The 22633-nt window shown below is 35.2% G+C and overlaps 1 protein-coding gene across 1 annotated transcript in view; it reads left to right on the plus strand.

The window, feature by feature from the left end:
• CAND1 (cullin associated and neddylation dissociated 1) overlaps positions 1-22633 on the plus strand; it is a 52130-nt gene that overhangs the window by 24695 nt on the left and 4802 nt on the right. The window contains exons 3-11 of the mRNA XM_067697257.1: positions 8433-8587; positions 10400-10523; positions 12045-12301; positions 12382-12487; positions 13712-13857; positions 17069-17361; positions 18919-19060; positions 19414-20907; positions 21981-22076. Coding sequence (XP_067553358.1) covers positions 8433-8587; positions 10400-10523; positions 12045-12301; positions 12382-12487; positions 13712-13857; positions 17069-17361; positions 18919-19060; positions 19414-20907; positions 21981-22076 — 2813 coding nt within the window. The remainder of the gene's footprint in view (positions 1-8432; positions 8588-10399; positions 10524-12044; positions 12302-12381; positions 12488-13711; positions 13858-17068; positions 17362-18918; positions 19061-19413; positions 20908-21980; positions 22077-22633) is intronic.

Consider the following 22633-nt stretch of genomic DNA (forward strand, 5'->3'; position numbering starts at 1 on the left):
TAAGGTAAGGTTACAATTTTCTTTTTAAAAACTTTCTTTTATAGAAGAAAAACTTTACTCTTGACCAATAACAAAAACATACTCTCAGAAAAATGTACTTGGAACCAATGGAAAGACATCTCAGGTCCTTGGATAGGATAACTCAACAGGGTTGTCAGTTCTCTCCGGGTTATTTTAATGCTAACTTAATTCTAAAAATCAGTAAGTTTTTCCCACAAGCTAGACAAGTTGATTCTAAAGTATATTTTCGTGGAAGGGAGAAGAGGGACAGGGTATTTGCTCAAGATAGACAAAAAATTCCCTGAAAATTTCTGGAGTTGGAGGTGTGTTGGCTAGCCCTACTAGATACGAAAACATACTATTACGTTTATCTAAAATGAAAGCAGTGAGGTAGTGAGGCATTAATAGACCAGTAGTGTAAAACAGAATGGAAAATATTCGTTACATGATGCAGTTGGTGGCATCATGAGAAAAGCTGGACCTTTTTTCAAAACACTGGATAACCCTTTGAAAAAGATAAAATTGTGTCCTTACCTCACAACTTCCCTACTTAAGGTCAACATTGTTCACCTTTAATTGGTTTTATGTTGGATGTATTAGGCTATTGTGAATAAAGAGACAGTGAACATTCTTGTGTGAGTCCTTTTCAGGACATGTGTCTTTATTTCTTAGGAAGAATGAAATTGCTTTTGTCCATTTAGATTTTTAAGAAACTGTGGAATTGTTTGCCAAAGTATTTTTACCATTTTACGTGAAAGTACCAGTTGTTCCACATTATCATCAGCAGTTGGTTGTGTCACTCTTCTTTTTTTTTTTGGGCCGCGGCATGCGGGATCTTAGTTCCCCTACCAGGCGTGGAAGCCTGTAGTCTTAACCACTGGACCACCAAGAAAATCCCGGTTGTGTCACTCCTTAATTTTAGCTATTCCAGTTGGTGTATAGGTGTAGTTTTAATTTACATTACCCTGATGACTAATGATGTCTAATGTCATTTTGTCTATTGGCCATTTATTTATTTTTTTGTGGACTTTTCCCTGTTTTTAAAATTGAGGCTGTCTTTTTACTATTGAATTATAGGAGTTCATATATTCTGGATATAGGTCCTTTGGCACATATATGTCTTATAGTATTTTCTCCCAATTTGATGATCTTAAGTTTTTAATTTATTTTAAAATTTAGTTTGGTTTGATTTAATTTATAAATTAATTTCAACTTTCATGGTTATTGCTTTCTGTGCTGAAGAAATATTTTATGTTGCAAAGATTTTTCTCTTGTGTTTTCATCTAAAAGCTTTGTAGTTTCAGCTTTTATTTTTAGTCCTGTGATCTAGAATTAATTTTTGTGAAGTAGGAATTGAGCTGTTTTTTTTTTCTATATGGAAATACAGTTGTTGAAGTACCAATTTATTGAAAACATCTTCGTTTCGGTACTGAATTGCTTTGACATCTCTGTCAAAGTCAGTTGACTATAAAAGTGTAAGTCTATTTCTAGACTATTCTGTTCCACCGATCTATTTGTCTGTTCTAATGCCAGTACCATACAGTTTTATTAGCATAGCTCAGGCTTTTTCAGGCTTGGCACTGTTGAGTTTTGGGGCCAGATAATTCTTTGTTATGGCGAGGTATCTTGTGTATTGCGTGTGTTGTTGGATGTTTAGCAGTATCTGAGCCTTTACCCACTATTTTTGCCAGTAGCATTCCTTCATCCTCCAGTAGGAACAACCAAAAATGTCTCCAGACTTTGCCAAATGTCTGTGGAAGGGCAGAAGTCACCCCTGGTTGAGAAACACTGGTGTAGATCTATAGAAGTCTGAAGTAAGGTAGTGTAAGTTCTCTAGCTTCATTCTTTTCTCAAGAGTATTTTGATTTTTTAAGTTCTCTGTATTTCCATGTAAATTTTAGAATGTTAATTTCTGTTTTAAAAGTAAGCTTGCTCAAATTTTGATTGAGATTGTGTTGAAGCTATAGAAATATTTGGAGAGAATCAACAATTAACAATACTGAATCTCGTAACTGCAAACCGTACTATCTCTTAATTATTACAGTAATTTTTGTTGATTCCTGGGGATAGTCTGTCTAAACAATCGTCATCAGTGAATATCCCCCTCTTTCGATCCTGATTTTGGTAATTTGTGATTTCTCTTTTTTTCCCCCTCAATTCATTTAATCAGGGATTTACCAACTTTACTAATCTTATCAAAGAACTGACTTTAGGGTTTGTTATTTTCCCTATTGTCTGTTGCCTTATTTAACTGATTGCTTCTCTTTTATTATTCCTTTCTTTCCACTCATTTTTTTCCTTTCTAATTCTTAAACATTTAAAGGTATATATTCTCTAAGTAAATTGTGGTATTTTTATTATTCAGTTTGAAATATTTTTAATCTCCATTGTGATTAGAAGCAATTTTCAAATATTTGGAGACTATCTAGATCTTTATTTTTATTTTTAATGGTTTCTAATTTAATTGCATATGGTCAGAGAACCATACTCTTTAAGGTTTCAGGGAGGTTTATTTGTTTTGGTTTCTTTTGTCTCCTCCTTGAGATTGGTTTTATGGTTCAGCATATGATAGGTCTTGGTGGATGAGGATGTTCCCTGTCCACTTGAAAGCGTATTCTACAGTAGTTGGGTATGGTATATTATAAATGTTAGGTCAGGGTAGCTGATAGTGTTGTTCAGATTTATATCCTTTGTGATTGTTTTTTCTTTTCTTGATATTAAATACTGAGAAAGGAGTGTTAAAATTTCCAACTATAATTGTCAATTTATCTGTTTTTCTCTTTAATGCCAATTTTTGCTTCATGTATTTTAAAGTATGATTAGGGCATACGCATTTATAATTATGTCTTCCTAATGTTTGATGTTTTTATGAGTATAAAATGTTTCTTTGTAAATACATTTGAAATATATTTTTTCTTGGAATATATTTTTTCTTATGTTCATATAGCTGCTCCAGTTTTTTTTAAGATTAGTGTATCTTTCTCTATTTCAGTTTTTAATATGTTTTTATTTGTATTTGTTTATTTTTTGGCTGCATTGGGTCTTTGTTGCTGCTCGCGTGGGCTTTCTCTAGTTGAGGCGAGTGGGGGCTACTCTTCATTGTTGTGCACCGGCTTCTTATTGTGGTGGCTTCCCTTGTTGTGGAGCACCGGCTCTAGGTGTGCAGGCTTCAGTAGTTGTGGCACGCGGGCTCCGTAGCTGTGGCTCACGGGCTGTAGAGCGCAGGCTCGGTGGTTGTGGCGCACGGGTTTAGTTGCTCCGTGGCATGTGGGATCTTCCCGGACCAGGGATCGAACCCGTGTCCCCTGCATTGGCAGGAGGATTCTTAACCTTTGTGCCACCCACCAGGGAAGTCCTGTGTTTTAAAATTATGCGTCTTGTAGACAGCAGATGGTTAGGTCTTGCTTTTTTTTCTTCTATTCAGTTTCATAATTTCTTCCCTTTGATATGAGTGTTTTAGTCCATTGTTGTTTATTGTTAAGTATTGATATAGTTAGATTTAGGTGTGCCATTTTACTTTTTTTTTTTTTCCATTTGTTTCTTTCGTTGTGTGTTTTTTTGGGGGGAGTTTGTTTTTAATTGTTTTTTTTCATGCCTTCTTTTGGGTTAATCAAATATTTTATAGCAGCAGTTCTCAAAGTTTGATTTGGGGGTCCCTGGGACATCTGTGACCACGAAAGTTCAAAACTGTAATATGAATGATACTAAGGTGTTATTCACCCTTTGATGCTCATTTTCCCATAAGTGTACGGTATAATTTGCTCATTTTCCCATAAGTATACGGTATAATTTCCACAGGCTACATGACACATTATATCACAAAAAATTGAATGCAAAAGCAGATGTGAGAATCCAGTTATTTTAAGCCCAAACATTAATTTGCAAAAATGTGAAACAGCTGTTTTTCTCATTTTTTGTTTTTTGGAAAATATAGTTATTCCTTTAAAATGTTAAATTTATGTTAACATGTGCCTTTATTATTGTTACTTTTAATTTTTAATGTGGTAAGCATTGACAGATACATACAGCCCACATAAAGAAAAATTCTTTGGGGTCTTCATTGATTTTCAAACTGTTAAAAGGGTTCCTGAAACTAAAAGTTGGGAAGTGTCTTGTTTTATAATATTTAATTTTGATTTCGTCTGTTGACTTTTCAGATACATCATCTTTGTGTTATTTTAAAAATTGTCACTCTAGGCTATGGATTATAAATTGCATCTTAAATTTACCACAGTCTTAAAAGTTAATATTGTACCACTTGATATAAATTATATAAACCTTGAAATAACATTTTTCCATTTACCTTCCTCCTGGCTATCTGCTACTATTATTTTTTAAATTTGTGTGTGTGTGTCCATAATACAGTATTATTGATAGTTGTGAGAAAAAATATATAGTCTCTTAAATGTAGCCTTTTAGGTATACACACATTTACCATTTCTGGTGATCTTTATTCCTTTCTGTAAATCTGAGTTATCATTTGGTTTAATTTACCTTTAGCCTAAAGAACTTCCCTTGGCAATTTCTGTAGTATAGGTCTGGTTGCCATGTAGTCTCAGCTTTTATCTGAAGTTGTTTTTAATATAAATTTTTATTCTACATTTTTAAAGGGTGATTTCACGGAATATGGAATTCTAGGTAGACACTTTTTCCCATCTGTTTTTAGTTCCATCATTATGCATTCAAATTGTTTTCTAAAATAGAGTTTTAGAGATTTTGTAATTGTTATCTGCAGGAGGTTTAGTCCAACAAAGCTATTTTGCCATTTTAGAAGCTACAAGTCTTTAAATTCATTTTTGGAATTCCTTTTATTTCAAATCCCAATTTGTATTGTTTCACATTAGGTCTCTGCATATATGCCATGTCTCTTATTATCATTTCCATCCATTTGGATTGCGCTGTTCTTGGATTTCTCCAACATTTCTGTTTATTTTTCTTCTTTCTTTTTTTAAATTTATTTTTTATTTATTTACATCTTTATTTACATCTTTATTAGAGTATAATTGCTTTACAATTGTGTGTTAGTTTCTGCTTTATAACAAAGTGAATCAGTTATACATATACGTATGTTCCCATATCTCTTCCCTCTTGCGTCGCCCTCCCTCCCACCCTCCCTATCACACCCCTCTAGGCGGTCACAAAGCACCGAGCTGATCTCCCTGTGCTATGCGGCTGCTTCCCACTAGCTATCTACCTTACATTTGGTAGTGTATATATGTCCATGCCTCTCTCTCACTTTGTCACAGCTTACCCTTCCCCCTCCCCATATCCTCAAGTCCATTCTGTAGTAGGTCTGTGTCTTTATTCCTGTGTTAACCCTAGGTTCTTCATGACATTTTTTCCCTTAAATTCCATATATATGTGTTAGCATACGGTATTTGTCTTTCTCTTACGGACTTACTTCACTCTGTGTGACAGACTCTAGGTCTATCCACCTCATTACAAATAGCTCGATTTTGTTTCTTTTTATGGCTGAGTAATATTCCATTGTATATATGTGCCACATCTTCTTTACCCATTCATCCGATGATGGACACTTAGGTTGTTTCCATCTCCGGGCTATTGTAAATAGAGCTGCAATGAACATTTTGGTACATGACTCTTTTTGAATTATGGTTTTCTCAGGGTATATGCCCAGGAGTGGGATTGCTGGGTCATATGGTAGTTCTATTTGTAGCTTTTTAAGGAACCTCCATACTGTTCTCCATAGTGGCTGTACCAATTCACATTCCCACCAGCAAGAGGGTTCCCTTTTCTCCACACCCTCTCCAGCATTTATTGTTTCTAGATTTTTTGATGATGGCCATTCTGACTGGTGTGAGATGATATCTCATTGCAGTTTTGATTTGCATTTCTCTAACGATTAATGATGTTGAGCATTCTTTCATGTGTTTGTTGGCAATCTGTATGTCTTCTTTGGAGAAATGTCTATTTAGGTCTTCTGCCCATTTTTGGATTGGGTTGTTTGTTTTTTCGTTACTGAGCTGCATGAGCTGCTTATAAATTTTGGAAACTAATCCTTCGTCAGTTGCTTCATTTGCAAATATTTTCTCCCATTCTGAGGGTTGTCTTTTGGTCTTGTTTATGGTTTCCTTTGCTGTGCGAAAGCTTTGAAGATTCATTAGGTCCCATTTGTTTAGTTTTGTTTTTATTACCATTTCTCTAGGAGGTGGGTCAAAAAGGGTCTTGCTGTGATTTATGTCATAGAGTGTTCTGCCTGTGTTTTCCTCTAAGAGTTTGATAGTTTCTGGCCTTACATTTAGGTCTTTACTCCATTTTGAGCTTATTTTTGTGTATGGTGTTAGGGAGTGATCAAATCTCATACTTTTACGTGTACCTGTCCAGTTTTCCCAGCACCACTTATTGAAGAGGCTGTCCTTTCTCCACTGTACATTCCTGCCTCCTTTATCAAAGATAAGGTGACCATATGTGCGTGGGTTTATCTCTGGGCTTTCTATCCTGTTCCATTGATCTGTCTTTCTGTTTTTGTGCTAGTAGCATACTGTCTTGATTACTGTAGCTTTGTAGTAGAGGCTGAAGTCAGGGAGCCTGATTCCTCCAGCTCCGTTTTTCGTTCTCAAGATTGCTTTGGCTATTCGGGGTCTTTTGTGTTTCCCTACAAATTGTGAAATTTTTTGTTCTAGTTCTGTGAAAAATGCCAGTGGTAGTTTGATAGGGATTGCATTGAATCTGTAGATTGCTTTGGGTAGTTGAGTCATTTTCACAATGTTGATTCTTCCAATCCAAGAACATGGTATATCTCTCCATCTATTTGTATCATCTTTAATTTCTTTCATCAGTGTCTTTTCTGCATACAGGTCTTTTGTCTCCTTAGGTAGGTTTATTCCTAGATATTTTATTCTTTTTGTTGCAATGGTAAATGGGAGTGTTTTCTTGATTTCACTTTCAGATTTTTCATCCTTAGTGTATAGGAATGCCAGAGATTTCTGTGCATTAATTTTGTATCCTGCTACTTTCCCAAATTCATTGATTAGCTCTAGTAGTTTTCTGGTAGCATCTTTAGGATTCTCTATGTATAGTGTCATGTCATCTGCAAACAGTGACACCTTTACTTCTTCTTTTCCGATTTGGATTCCTTTTATTTCCTTTTCTTCTCTGATTGCTGTGGCTAAAACTTCCAAAACTTTGTTGAATAAGAGTGGTGAGAGTGGGCAACCTTGTCTTGTTCCTGATCTTAGTGGAAATGGTTTCAGTTTTTCACCATTGAGGACGATGTTGGCTGTGGGTTTGTCATATATGGCCTTTATTATGTTGAGGAAAGTTCCCTCTAATTCCCCAGATCATACTGCCTACTACTTTTCTAGTCAGGCAGTCAGTCAGCTGTTATTTATTGAGAATCTGTATGTGAAACAATGATCTGAGCATTTATCAAATTAAATTATTTTCATCATGTCACTAATGCTTGAGAAAATGCATTGGCTCCCAACTTTACCACATCACATTTAAATTCATTGGCCTAACTTTAAAGATTCTCCTTAATATCCCAGGTGTTTGCCTTTCCTATTTTGTGTTTCATCTGCCTTTTGCATCAAGCAATTCTTTTGACTTCTCATTTCTTTCAGCATGTATTCTATTCATCCTAGTCTCTCATTTGAAGTGCTCTTTTTTCTAACTATACTCCATAAATACAAGTACCTAAAAATCTGTCTCCAAGGTGCAGTCTCCTGTCTGTAAATAAATACTAACATTGAAATTAAAAGTTGTTTTCTTTTTTTTAATTGTGCAGAGTAGTGAATGCCTGCATCATTTCTAAAGTAGTTATGTGAGTTCCTTACCTCACCAACCAGATGGTAAAGTTTTGAAGATAGGGGCCATACTTTTGTTATTCAATACAGTCTTGAATACAATGGCTCCTCAATGAATAGTCATGCAATAAACATTATCTCCGATGTGCTAAATTCTGTGGCAAGGACACGGTGGAAGAGCTTTTCCCAGTTACTTGATACTTTAAAAATTTAAACAAGAAAATAAAAAGAATATAAATTTTTTGGTTCATGAGTTGGAGTTGATGATAGATGGTAGGAAGGAAGGGTCACAGTTGGGAAAATGTGATACACTGGATGGAATTTCTATTGCAGGTAAATCATAGGATCCTTGTTAGGAGCAGACTCCTAATTAGCCTTCTTATTATTAAAGGATGTTGTGTGTATTTGAAGGGTTTGTCGGGAGAAGGTGAAAGCATCTTCGAGTTTCATGATACTGTGATGAAAATAAGTGGGAAAAAATTGGAAACTGCAAAGAGCTTATTAAGAATTTTTTAACACTCTTATTCATATACTATCTATGTTACAGGCATGGCATTTATTTCGTGTTGACAGTTGCTAGGCAGAAAAGTTAATGTTTTCACTCATCTGTTTTTCTGTTTTTGTTTATCTAGATTTAAAAAATGTTTTTTCTTCCTTATGTTACAGTCTTGGCCCTTTAGTGAGTAAAGTGAAAGAATACCAAGTAGAGACAATTGTAGATACCCTCTGCACTAACATGCTTTCTGATAAGGAGCAACTTCGAGATATTTCGAGTATTGGCCTTAAAACAGTAATTGGAGAACTCCCTCCAGCTTCCAGTGGTAAGCAAGAATGCTTTTTTCTCCTATTTCCCTTTTATAAATGGAGGTATTTCTCCTCCACCGTTTTTTTTTTTTTTTCCCTCCTGACCAGGGAGGGAGAGAGGTATCTATCCCTAAAAGATCTTTGTAAAAAAAAGTCCGGAGTCTTATTTTTGCTTAAAAATATTATTTTGATTGAATTTAAGTATCTCTTTGGAATACCAGTTCTGAAGGATTTTTATGTTGGAATAAGATTTTATATTGTATTAAATGGGACTTGCAGAATAGAGTTAAGCCAGCCTATGCAATGAGAGAAAAGATAACCAAAATCATGAGTTATTTCTGATTAGCTTTCTATTTTCAATGTTAATTTTGCTTTGCTTTAGAATTTATGATGTAAAACTTAGCACCATTAAGACAGCTGTGAAAGAGTTCAGTTTACTAGTATCTTTAATTAAGGCTGAGCCTTTTATAGCTACTTATAATTTTTTTAAAATTTAAAACTACAATTAACGAATTTGTCAAGTAATTAGCTTTTGACCTCTGACAGATGTTCATGTAATGTAAGTTTTAGAATTTGTCTTGACTGCTAAGCTACAGGCTAAAATTTCAGGCTAAAGTTACTGTCTCATCTGCAAATGGGGTGAAATTACTCTCTTTCATGGAAAGAGGTATATTGGTAATAATGTAGTCTTAGTATGTAGTTTTCACTCATTTCCTTAATAAATATTATTCTCTATGCTAGGTATCATGCTAGATAGTGCGTGTATATTATTTCACTGTCTAAAAATGTCAGTCATATGGGAGGTCTTAAATGTAGATTGTTGATAAGGGAACTGAAATTCAGAGATTAAGTTAATTCATCCAAAGTTTTGATTACCTGGTTGGACGAAGATTCATACCCATTATCTTTTAATCCAAAGATGATGGTTTTTTTTCACTGTATCATGCCAATGTTACTTTATTTCACCAACTCAGAAGTATGTTATTTATAGTTGTATTAGCTACATTGATATTTTCCTTATTTTTTTCCCTCTCATTGAAACATGTTTGTTTTTAGCTGATTTCTGGCTCTAACAAGAATTCTATTAACCATTCAGATTTTTACTTTCACAGTTTTTTGTTTCCTTTTTTTTTTCTCCCTGGTCAGTAACAACACAGATCTACTTTAAAATAGTCATAATCTTTATTGATGAGTCTCCTGGAACAACATTTCTACTTTGTTTGGATTGGAAAGGATCTTATTAGGTTACTAGTAAAGAGGACTTAAATAGAGAAAAATGTCATCACTGCTTTCCAATGTAGAGGTGTAAGCACTACAGTTACTGTTAGCTCCATAGCTGGCATTCATGCCAGTGCACAGAAATAGTTGTCCAGTAGACTCTACTGAATCGATACTGTTTTCCCTGTTTTGTGTACTCCTGCAGCGGGGTCTAATTCTTACTTATGTCTAATAAATTATTTGATTGAAAAACCTGTTTTGAAACATATTTTTCTTCTTTAAGATTTTTTTTGATGTGGACCATTTTTAAAGTTTTTATTGAATTTTTTACAATATTGCTTCTGTTTTATGTTTTGGTTTTTTGGCCTCGAGGCATGTGGGATCTTAGCTCTCCAACCAGGAATCGAACCCGCGCCACCTGCGTTGGAAGGCGAAGTCTTAACCACTGGACCGCCAGGGAAGTCCCTTGAAACATATTTTTCTGACATGGATCTCTTGAGTCAGTTTTAAAATCAAGTTTAGAGTTGCTGAGTATTTGCTAACTAGCATGAATATAAGGTGGAATTCAACATACTTGCCTTGAAATCATAATCGGTTTCTTATTCATGCAGGCTCTGCATTAGCTGCTAATGTATGTAAAAAGATTACTGGGCGTCTTACCAGTGCAATAGCAAAGCAGGAAGATGTCTCTGTTCAGCTAGAAGCCTTGGATATTATGGCTGATATGTTGAGCAGGTAAACATGACTTGTTTGTATTACTTATAATACAAATATTTGTGCATTTATTAAGAACCCTTTCGGATAAATATAATAAAACTTGGTCTAAAATTATTCATGTTTAAATTGTGTCTGTTTTATAAATGTGTGTGGTTAGGAGTGAGGGAAGAAAAAAGCTAATTATATTATGTAATACTGCATAGCAAGCATATTTCTTGTAGTTTTGAAAAATAATAAAATTTGTGACTTAAACATTTCAGCAGAGTTTTTATATTTTGTTTTACTCTTTGATGTTCTTGAATACAGTGATCTACTTGGATAAGGAAATGTGCTGGTAGGAGTGGCAAGTTTTCCAGTTAAAATAATGCTGGTATTCTTCAGCAGCCATGTTTTTTTAGAGCATGTGTTGTGAGGGTGGAAGGAACTTGGCTTTATATATTTGTTGCTTTTCTACTTTTCCTCTGGAAGTCAAACTTGGGAATATAGAAAGAGATCTAAGCAACTCCAATGGGGAAGTAACCTTAAAAGACCTGTCAGTTTCAGTTTGTCCCTGATTCTTACAATCATTATACGTCATCATTATTTGTCTGTTATTTGTGGCTAATTCACTTGAACTTGAAAATAATCAAGTGCCTTCATGTGGTACAAATATATAGTAAAAGTGAAGAGCTATCATCCTAGCCCACAAAGAGCTTATACTTTGCGATAGGAGGTAAGAACACAAATGGCTATAATGTAAGGCAGAATTGGACTAAATATTAACGGAGAGTATAGTGTATTTGGGGGTTTAAAATGGAAGGATCCAAGAAAGTTTGTTATGGAAACAGTGGCATTTGAATTTAGTTTTGAAAAGTGGGTAGGGCACAGGTGTCTATGCTTAAACATAGAATATATCAGAATATGTAAGTAGTCTTGAGTTGGGAAACATTGTATTCTAATTTTCCAGAATATAGAATGAATAGAAAAGTGGTAGGAGATCATTTTGATACATTGGAGTCTTGTTGAGGAGGGTGAGGAATTTATGCTTAATTTGATAAGTAGTGAAAATTCAGTTAGACCTTTTTTTTTTTTTTTTGCGATACATGGGCCTCTCACCGTTGTGGCCTCTCCCATTGCGGAGCACAGGCTCCGGACGCGCAGGCTCAGCGGCCATGGCTCACGGGCCCAGCCGCTTCGCGGCATGTGGGATCTTCCTGGACCGGGGCACGAACCCGTGTCCCCTGCCTTGGCAGGCAGACCCTCAACCACTGCGTCACCAGGGAAGCCCCTCAGTTAGACCTTTTGTCCTGCGTGTGACTTGATCACTGGCACTGTCCTGGCAGGACACAGACGTTTGACTGCTATTGAGTCATTGAACTGCACATGTGAAATGATTTGAAAGAGAGGGTTGGACCAACAAGATCGTTGAAACTTAGTGTGTAGATTTGTAGAGGAAAGACAATAGGGAGAAGGGGTAATCAAGAGATGGTCAGAGGGCAGACATTTCAGTAGTACTTGGACATTTTGTATTTATTTGTTTTCTTTTTATTTTATTTTAAGGCAAGGAGGACTTCTTGTTAATTTCCATCCTTCAATTCTGACCTGTCTGCTCCCCCAGTTGACCAGCCCTAGACTTGCAGTGAGGAAAAGAACCATTATTGCTCTTGGCCATCTGGTTATGAGCTGTGGAAATATAGTTTTTGTTGATCTTATTGAACATCTTTTGTCAGAGTTGTCCAAAAATGATTCCATGTCAACAACAAGAACCTACATACAATGTATTGCTGCTATTAGTAGGCAAGCTGGTCATAGAATAGGTAAGAAATATTTATGTATTGAAAAGTTTTCTTTAAAAAATATTAACGAATGTTTATAAGAACTAATATGCTTTTCTTAGGTGAATACCTTGAGAAGATAATTCCTTTGGTGGTAAAATTTTGTAATGTAGATGACGATGAATTAAGAGAGTACTGCATTCAAGCCTTTGAATCATTTGTGAGAAGGCAAGTTTTTAAGATCTATATTTTTCAAATAAAAATTTTTCTTAAGAATAGAGTAATAATTAAGATGTAGATTAGGTGGGTGAAGAGAAATGGGTTTTAATGACAGCTGGGATTGAGTTTTGGATTTCAAATGTGTTTTAATTAAGTTTTTATTAAATAATAACTGATAACCAATACAGTATTTGAAGTGAATATCATCTTTATTTTAAAATACAATCCTTACATTTATTTTGAAATGTTTCCTTCTTATTGTTAGGACTTTCCTTAAAGAACTTGGGAAAGGTATTTATAATTGTCTTTCAGTTTACTTTAATGATGTAGTCTTTATCCTGAGAGAGTACCAGGATAAATTAATTATCTGGTCAGAAATGTATACTAGTGAATTTCATCTCTCTTCAACAGTTTTTGAGATGTGTTACAGCCATTTTGCTAGGGCAGTGATTCTCAGTTTTGGAACCTTGGTTCTAATAATAAAAACTGTATTTATGTACAAGAAGGCTATACTGGCTAAGTAGTGAGATTTGGGGTGTTTTTTTTTGCTTTTGGCTAGAATTGACAGTGTAGTAGCACAGTGTCTTGAGACTTCACTGTTGTTATTTGCAGTAATTATAAGTAGTTATTTGCCACTCATGGTTTTTGATAAGGAGCTTTTATAGTCATATCAAATTGTTAAAATCAGAAATTGTGGGATGCATTTCTGTCCTTTTAATTGAGAAATACAAATTATTTCTTTATTGTTGGGCATTTATTATATGTTCTGTCTTTTCTCAACATAAAGTTAGAAGACCAAGCCTAGATGAATGTACACTGGCATTTTCACCAATAATCCTAGTTACTGAAGATACATTTATCTGGGCTTGGTGTTCTAGCCGTGTGTTGAGAAGATAGAGCGTATACAGATTTCTCTGTATGACCCCACACTAACTACGTCATACCATTTATTATAAGAATCATCTGACTTCAGAGATGTTAAAGTGTGTGTGGGGGTGTGGAGTTCATCTTAAAATTGATTTAATAAGAGTAATTTGAAAAGTAAATCTTTTTTAAAACATGAAGTCAGTGAGAGGGAAAGATGAAGGATCATTGGTGTTGAGGGCTGGAAACCACTTTCCTATACTATGGTAAAGGGAAGGGAAAAATATCTGGTAATAAAGCAAAATTGGCAGATACTGAATCAAGGAAAAAAGTATAATTATTCAAGGCAGCTTTTGTTTTTTTCTTCAGATGTCCTAAGGAAGTATATCCTCATGTTTCTACCATTATAAATATATGTCTTAAGTATCTTACTTATGATCCAAATTATAATTATGATGATGAAGATGAAGATGAAAATGCCATGGATGCAGATGGTGGTGATGATGATGACCAAGGTATTTCAAATTAAATAGAAGGAATTTGTTACATTTTCATGAAAGACCCAGTGTTATAGATGGAGGTGATTCTTACCCAGATTGTACTGTGTTTGTTTGTTTGCTTATGATAGTGAAAGCGGAAATAACCACAATATTCAACAAGAGCAAATTGATAAAAAAAATTATGGGGCATCCATGTATTGAACTGCTATGCAACATGTTCAAAATCATGTTCTTGTTAAAGCAGTTAATAAGTTGAATGAAAAGTGGGTAGCAAAAATTACTGTCCCAGTTTTATTTTTTTAAATATGGTGAAAAAAATGTTACTAGTGTTTTTCTCTTGGCAAGCAATTATAAGTGACTTTTGTTCTTTATTTTTCAAATTTTCTACAAAGTGTTTTTGTAAGGAGGGAAATGAATGTTATTTTAAAAATTGTACCTATAGATAACATTCATAGCAGTTTGGTTGGTTTCATACATAGTTACTTTAATGAGAAATCCTAAATATTGTTTGAGGCTCCATTTAACTTTCATGAATAATTTAAGCATTTCTGAGGCTCGTATGATTGATGTCATTGTGCTGTGATTTGTGGTATTTACTCTGGAAAGGAGTAGCACTTCAAGGACACAGGGTTGCTCATGTTTAGTTGTTTCTGCTAGTATTAAAAGAATCATAATAGAAATGTTTAAGTTATTGGGTATATGCATCGGTGGATTTCCTGTTAGTTATACTTTTAAGTTTGATTCTTTGAATGAATTTAGGTAATGACTTTGCTCTAAAGTCTGTAATTTCATCCATCTTTTTTTTTAAAAAAAGGGTGGAAAAAACCTCTCTTAATCCCATTTTAGAGTCAAGCAGATACTGCCCAGTTTCTCTACCCTACAACAGAACTCTTCAAAAGAATGAATGCTCTCCAACTCCTTTTTTCCTCTTTTCTCTTAAATCCAGTCTTCTGGTGATTGCCAGTGACCTCAGATGTTTGAGTCTGCCTATTCCTCAGTTCTCAGCAGCATTTCTGTATTTAACTTCCAGGATACCACACCCTCCTATCTTTGTGATTACTCCTTTTCAGTCTCTGTGCTGGTTCCTCTTCATCACCCTGACCACTATACTTTGGAGTATTTCCGGGCTTAGTCCTTGACTTCTCTGTTATGTTCTTATGATCTTGTTGATTTCATCTAGTCTCTTAGCTTTAATATCAATATGCTGAAAAGCCAAATTTTACCTTTGTACCAGACCTTTCCTGTGAATTCCAGGTTCATATATGCAACTGCTTAACTGATTTACTGCTTAGATGTCTAAAATATCTTCTCTCCACCCTTCCCCCACTGCCTGCCCGACCCTGTTTCTTCTTTAGACTTCTCCATCTCAGAATGGCACCTCCATTCTTCTTAGTTTTTCAGGCCAAAAACTTTGGGGTTATACCTGATCGCTTCTTTTACACACCCTCCTCGTCCAGTCTCCCATCTCAGGGCTTTCCCCTTACTTCATACTCATATCTATCTCCCTTTGCAGCATTTTTATTTTCTTCATTACACCTAATCATTTTCTGATACACTGAAATTATTTTCTACCGTACCAGGATGTAAGCTTCATGAAGGAAGAGATTTTATTTTAGTCTTTCTTTATCAATTGCTTTATCCCAGTGCCTAGGACAGTGCTTGACACACATTAGACACTCAGTAAATGTGTTATATTAACGAAGGGAAACCTTAGCTTATAATAGGAATATCCTTTGAAAAAAAGGAGTAGCATTTTATGTTCCAGATTTTTTGATTGTTGGCTTTTTTAGTGTGGTAAGTACTGATGCTGAATAACAAACCAGGTCCTTCGGCTGCTTTATCAGGTACATGGATTATACCTAATAAATATCTTTTTATCATAGTGTTATTGTAACTTATAAAACCAACATAATTTTCGTGATTACGCTGTTTAATTTTTTATAACCTTTAAGTATATTTCTGTAAAGTAATTCCTATAGTTGGGTTGCCATTGGAAATTTTTCATTTATTTATGTGCTTTAAAGTAATCTATTTGGTAGTACCCTATAATTTTTCTTCAAATAGGTATTGGTGAATAAATCAAATGCCTTAGTTTAGCAGTATTTGGTTGGGTTTTACTATAAACTGCTAAGACGAAATTAAGTAAGCCTTCTGGAGATTGGAAAATTTTCCAAGGCATAGTTGGCTACATTTAGCTGTCACTAAGCTAATTGGAATATAAGCCAAAGAAGTGATGGTATCTTTTTTCTCCCACTGAGGAATCATTTCAGGACTATAGTTCTTATATCTAAGAATAACGAAATTATTGTTAGTAATTTTAGACTGTCCTGAGAACTGCTAATATGTAGGCCATCCTCCTGACTTCACGTTACCCAACTGATTCGGCTTGATGTTGTTAGAAGGAAATAATTTTCAGAGATTTCACACACACAAAAGTTAGCAAGAATAGTAAGTGAGAGAGAATTGTTAATGCTTATGCTTGGAATATTGCTTTAATGTTTAACAGGAGTTTGGAGAAGCTGGTGCTCTGTTATGTGGGCAGAATTTTCTTGTTATAATTGAGAAAGTATAGTTTATTTAAGCTGTATTAAGATAATATCTTGAAAGGTTGAGAATATGCATATTCGTTCCTAATAGCCCATCAACAAATTTAATGAAAAGCCTTGTAGTCACAAAGAAAGCTGCTGTCAGGATTCTTTTTCTCCCCTGAAAAATTAGTTTCACAGCATGACCTGGGATTGGTGATCATTCTTTTTATCACATCATCTATATCACAAATCTATTTTATAGTTTATCTTATAAACTCCCCAGTTGTTTGTTTGATTTTCCTGTAGTGTCAAGTGAATCTTTTGAATTGAACTTCCATTCACATTATTTTAAAAGGCTGGGACATTTATGATTTTACAAATATTTATAATCTGAAGAAGTTTAATGTATTAATAAATGATTTTAAAGAGTTAATAAGCAGCTCATTACCCATAAATGAGAAAATGTTTAACAAATTAAAAACACAATCAGATAATTTTTCTTTAGAGGTTTGTTTATGTGTAAATTTTTATAAGTAAATTCTGCCTCCGATTTAAGTACTAGTTCTTTTTAAACCTATCTATTGCTGTATATCTTAGTGGAAAGTTAGAAAACTATCTTAGTTATGAATATCAGTTCACTTTCTATATTAAACTTTTCTTATGATTAATAGCCTGTTAACATTAAAACTTCTCTTTAGGGAGTGATGATGAATACAGTGACGATGATGACATGAGTTGGAAAGTGAGACGTGCAGCTGCTAAGTGCTTGGATGCTGTAGTTAGCACAAGGCATGAAATGCTTCCAGAATTCTACAAGACCGTCTCTCCTGCACTGATATCCAGATTTAAAGAACGTGAAGAGAATGTAAAGGCAGATGTTTTTCATGCATACCTTTCTCTTTTGAAGCAAACTCGTCCTGTGCAAAGTTGGCTGTGTGACCCTGATGCAATGGAACAGGGAGAAACACCTTTAACAATGCTTCAGAGTCAGGTCAGTTTAAAAGTGTGTTTTAAAAGTCATGCTAATAAATGTGATCTTTTAAAGTGGTGTTTTTATATGGAAATATGAGTTCCAGAATAGCTTTAGAGAAACAGTTCTGGGATGTGTTTGTATAGTAGTTTATGGATGCTCATATTACATTACTTGTAAATAATTTATTCTGATTGAAGTTTTCTTGATTTTTCCTGGCTAAACAATATTAGCTTTAAGATTCAGTGAAGTAGTCTTTATCTTTGATCAATGGAGAAATCTTAGGGCGGTGGAATTAGACAACTTGTGTTCATAGCTTCCTTCCCTCCTAATTTAGCTGTGTGATCTTGGACAAGTTATTTAGACATTTTATTAAGCCTCACTTTTCTCATTTGTAGTAAGGGTTTACTTAGAACTGTCTACCCAAGGTAGAGATGATATGATCTATGTAAACATACAGTGAAGCCTGCTACATAGTATTTATATATACCAGCTATTGTTATTGATAAAATACATATTTTTTTCACTTGAGGACATCTCTTCTAAGATCCTAAATGTTAGCTCTGTATAGCCCCCATTTGTTGAATATTTAGTACATGCTAGGTATTTTCCTATCTTATATGCAGTCTCTACCGCAGCCCTATGGGGTACATATTTGTCCATTTTTGTAGATTACAAAACAGATGTTGAGAGGGACTGAACAACTAAACCAGAGGAGGGGATGTACATGCCATATCTATCTTGTTTTCAAGTAGTAAAAATTTTAAAAGTTTGTGGTGAACTTAAAGGTGAACACTGAAGATTAATTGTAGAAGGAAAAGATAAAGTGTATGGAGGACATAAGCAATTGACTAAGTATATGGAAAGCAGATAAAAATCACAGGAAATTTTGATGATGCTGTGGTGAATTAATTAGATAGATATTTTCTTTTGCCTCTAGTTCTCTCACATCATTGTTCGATATGGTATGTGTCTGTTTCCTGGCATCCATAAGATTTATTGGTAAATTCCCTGTTTAGGATTTACTGACTGACATTAGGAAGTTTAGAAGCAGATGTCTTTGAATCTTATTCCTGCCGCTTGTAACTACATTTGAAGTGAGGTTGATTTCATTGTAACAGCCAACGAAAAGCAAACACAAGGACCCATTTAATGGTTTCTTTTCTATAATTTGTCTTTTTTCTTTAATTGCTTGTATGTGCTATTTCAGTTTCAAAAACCATTTATAAATTATGCTCCTAAAGTTTTGGTTGAAAATTATTTTATTGTTTAGATCTCTATTTAGTCTTGTGCATTTCGTAAGTAAAATTAATCAAGGAAGACTTTTGTTGCTCTGTAGAAAGCTAATGATAGCTTTTCTCTGCTCTCTTATTTATCAGTATCAAGCAAATATAGTTTCAAGAGAACATATATAGTAGATGCAACAAAGTTTGTATTGTACAAATTGTTGACAGTTAGTGGAATTAGGAATTTGACCAAAAAAATTCTTCCATTTGTCCCCAGCCCCTGTAATTTGTGTTAAGTGTATTGAGGAAGTACCAGTAGCTGAACCAGCTAATGAGCACTTGATAATTACAGGTTCCCAACATTGTTAAAGCTCTGCACAAACAGATGAAAGAAAAAAGTGTGAAGACCCGACAGTGTTGTTTTAACATGTTAACTGAACTGGTAAATGTATTACCTGGGGCCCTAACACAACACATTCCTGTACTTGTACCAGGTATGAAAGAAATAGTAAATCACTTTTGGGACTTATTATAGACTTTATTAAGACTTAGATAAGCTTAAATAATTGTTTCCTTGAAAAGGATAATTTGTGACAACTTTGCACATGTAACTAACTTTTTTACAGAACCATTGAATACCTAAAGTTAAAAGTTTAAAATCGTACCCTAAAATTTTTTACTTTAATATTTATCATAGCTTGTGGAATTTCGACTGCTTTAGAGATAATATATAGTGGGAACTTCAGCAATCTTTTAGGGATTCGTTTTAAATTTTAAAACTAGCTTTAAATTCATAAAGGTGCCATGGATAAAAATACTGGATTTTTCTTTTTTGGTTGGGTTTTAGGAATCATTTTCTCACTGAATGATAAATCAAGCTCATCAAATTTGAAGATTGATGCTTTGTCCTGTCTATATGTAATCCTCTGTAACCACTCTCCTCAAGTCTTCCATCCTCATGTTCAAGCTTTGGTCCCTCCAGTGGTGGCTTGTGTTGGAGATCCATTTTACAAGATTACATCTGAAGCGCTTCTTGTTACTCAACAGCTTGTCAAAGTAATTCGTCCTTTAGATCAGCCTTCCTCGTTTGATGCGACTCCTTACATCAAAGATCTATTTACCTGTACCATTAAGAGGTTAAAAGCAGCTGACATTGATCAGGAAGTCAAGGAAAGGGCTATTTCCTGTATGGGACAAATTATTTGCAACCTTGGAGACAATTTGGGCTCTGACTTGCCTAATACCCTTCAGATTTTCTTGGAGAGACTGAAGAATGAGATTACGCGGTTAACTACAGTGAAGGCGTTGACACTGATTGCTGGGTCGCCTTTGAAGATAGATTTGAGGCCCGTCCTGGGAGAAGGGGTTCCTATCCTTGCTTCATTTCTCAGGAAAAACCAGAGAGCTTTGAAACTGGGTACCCTTTCTGCTCTAGATATTCTAATTAAAAACTATAGTGATAGCCTGACAGCTGCCATGATTGATGCAGTTCTAGATGAGCTCCCACCTCTTATCAGCGAAAGTGATATGCATGTTTCACAGATGGCTATCAGTTTTCTTACCACACTGGCAAAAGTGTATCCCTCCTCCCTTTCAAAGATAAGTGGATCCATTCTCAATGAACTTATTGGACTTGTTAGATCACCTTTATTGCAAGGGGGAGCTCTTAGCGCCATGCTAGACTTTTTCCAAGCTCTGGTTGTCACTGGAACAAATAACCTAGGATACATGGATTTGTTGCGCATGCTGACTGGTCCAGTTTATTCTCAGAGCACAGCTCTTACTCATAAGCAGTCTTATTATTCCATTGCCAAATGTGTAGCTGCTCTTACTCGAGCATGCCCTAAAGAAGGACCAGCTGTAGTGGGTCAGTTTATTCAAGATGTCAAGAACTCAAGGTCTACAGATTCTATTCGCCTCTTAGCTCTACTTTCTCTTGGAGAAGTTGGGCATCATATTGACTTAAGTGGGCAGCTGGAACTAAAATCTGTCATATTAGAAGCCTTCTCATCTCCTAGCGAAGAAGTCAAATCAGCTGCATCCTATGCATTAGGCAGCATTAGTGTGGGCAACCTTCCTGAATATCTACCATTTGTCTTACAAGAAATAACCAGTCAACCCAAAAGGCAGTATCTACTGCTTCATTCCTTGAAGGAAATTATTAGCTCTGCATCAGTGGTGGGCCTTAAACCATATGTTGAAAACATCTGGGCCTTATTGCTAAAGCACTGTGAGTGTGCAGAAGAAGGAACCAGAAATGTTGTTGCTGAATGTCTAGGCAAACTCACTCTAATTGATCCAGAAACTCTCCTTCCACGGCTTAAGGGGTATTTAATATCAGGTGGGTACCTAGATTTTCTTATCTAAAAAATTTTTGTTTATTAGCAGTTGTTGCCTGGAAAGATGGCTAATGCCGAAGTTAAAACATTTCTGTATCTTGTTATATGTAGAACCTATTGCCTTATGTTATTGATATGGCGCCATATTCAGATGACACCTTGTTGTTTAAAAGGATAAAGAGAGTGTAGTTAGATAATGATTAAATAAATCTGTTGTAGTTTCTAGTGTTTAATGTATTTTAATGTTACTCTTGTCTTAATGTGGGACAGATGTCTCTTGAATTAATATAGCCAGAGGAGCTTGCTAGAATTAATTACAGTACTGAAATTGGTGAACTAACCTGGTTCAAATGAAAGATTCTAGAAGAGTTTTCAGATTACCAGTGTCAACCCCTGTTGTCCCAGGAGAAGATAATAAAGGCCATTCATTCTTAGAAATTGCTTTCATTTTTAATAAAAATCTTGACAGTCATATAGTGGTTTAACCAGTTCCCTTTTGTGAGGGATAGAGCCTCCACTGCTGGTCACGCAGGCTGCCTCCTTCCTGGTAGAGATTGTTCCTTTTGAAATCTAGTGGAATTACGTTTCATAAGATGAGTAAACTTTGCTTCATTAGTATCCTGGAAGTAATAAGAAATACCCCTCTTGACCAAAGAAAGGTTTTTTTTGTTTTTTATTATTTTTGGCTGTGTTGGGTCTTCGTTGTGGTGTGCGGGCTTCTCACTGTGGCGGCTTGTCTTGTTGCGGAGCACGGGCTCTAGGCGCGGGCTTCAGTAGTTGTGGCACATGGGCTCAGTAGCTGTGGCTCACGGGCTTTAGAGCACAGGCTCAGTAGTTGTGGCGCACGGGCTTGGTTGCTCTGTGGCATGTGGGATCTTCCCGGACCAGGGCTCGAACCCGTGTCCTCTGCGTTGGCAGGCAGGTTCTTAAGCACTGCGCCACCAGGGGAGCCCAACCAAAGAGAGTTTTAAGGAATTAAAGACCCTGGTATTTGAAGTGGTTTGAAAATGATAAAGGTGTCCATGGATTTTAGTTGACTTAAATACCAATAGACTTAAAATTTATTTTTAATTAGGCTCATCATATGCCCGAAGCTCAGTGGTTACAGCTGTGAAGTTTACTATTTCTGATCATCCACAGCCTATTGACCCACTATTAAAGAACTGCATAGGTAAGTGGAAATGAAGATGAATATACTGAATAACTAGTTGATAGTTAACTGTCAAAAAACGAATCATTTCAATAGCTAAATATATCACCAAGGAACTAAAATGCTTTTAAGGGTCTGGTAATTCTTTCATTAAAAAAAATAATTTTGCAAATAGCTGAAATGTAGTAAATATGCTAGGATGTCTTTAAAGTCAACTACACAGTTGATAATCATATTTTGGGAATGACCTAAAGTAAACTAATGGGTAAAGGAAAAAGATATATGATCTATCTGACTAATCTGAAGTTCTTCCCTGTTGTAAATGAATCACATTTGAGCTTGTGATGGCCCCAGGTCTTCACTATTACTTGTATCTCTCCAGCTCCCAAGGGGATCTTTGGAGGCTTTTAAATTTAAGGTAGAAATTTAAGAATAAAAAAGATAATTCTGTGGTAATTAGTTCTACCAACCTAAGAGGAGCTATCCAAGAAAGAAAAGGGCCATCTCTTTCTATGAAGACAAGAATTAGCTTTTAGTGTTATTTTTCATGATTTTATAACTTCCCTGTGTTGTTTTCA

This window comes from Pseudorca crassidens, chromosome 11 (genome assembly GCF_039906515.1).
Source record: "Pseudorca crassidens isolate mPseCra1 chromosome 11, mPseCra1.hap1, whole genome shotgun sequence".
NCBI classification, from domain to species: Eukaryota; Metazoa; Chordata; class Mammalia; order Artiodactyla; family Delphinidae; genus Pseudorca; species Pseudorca crassidens.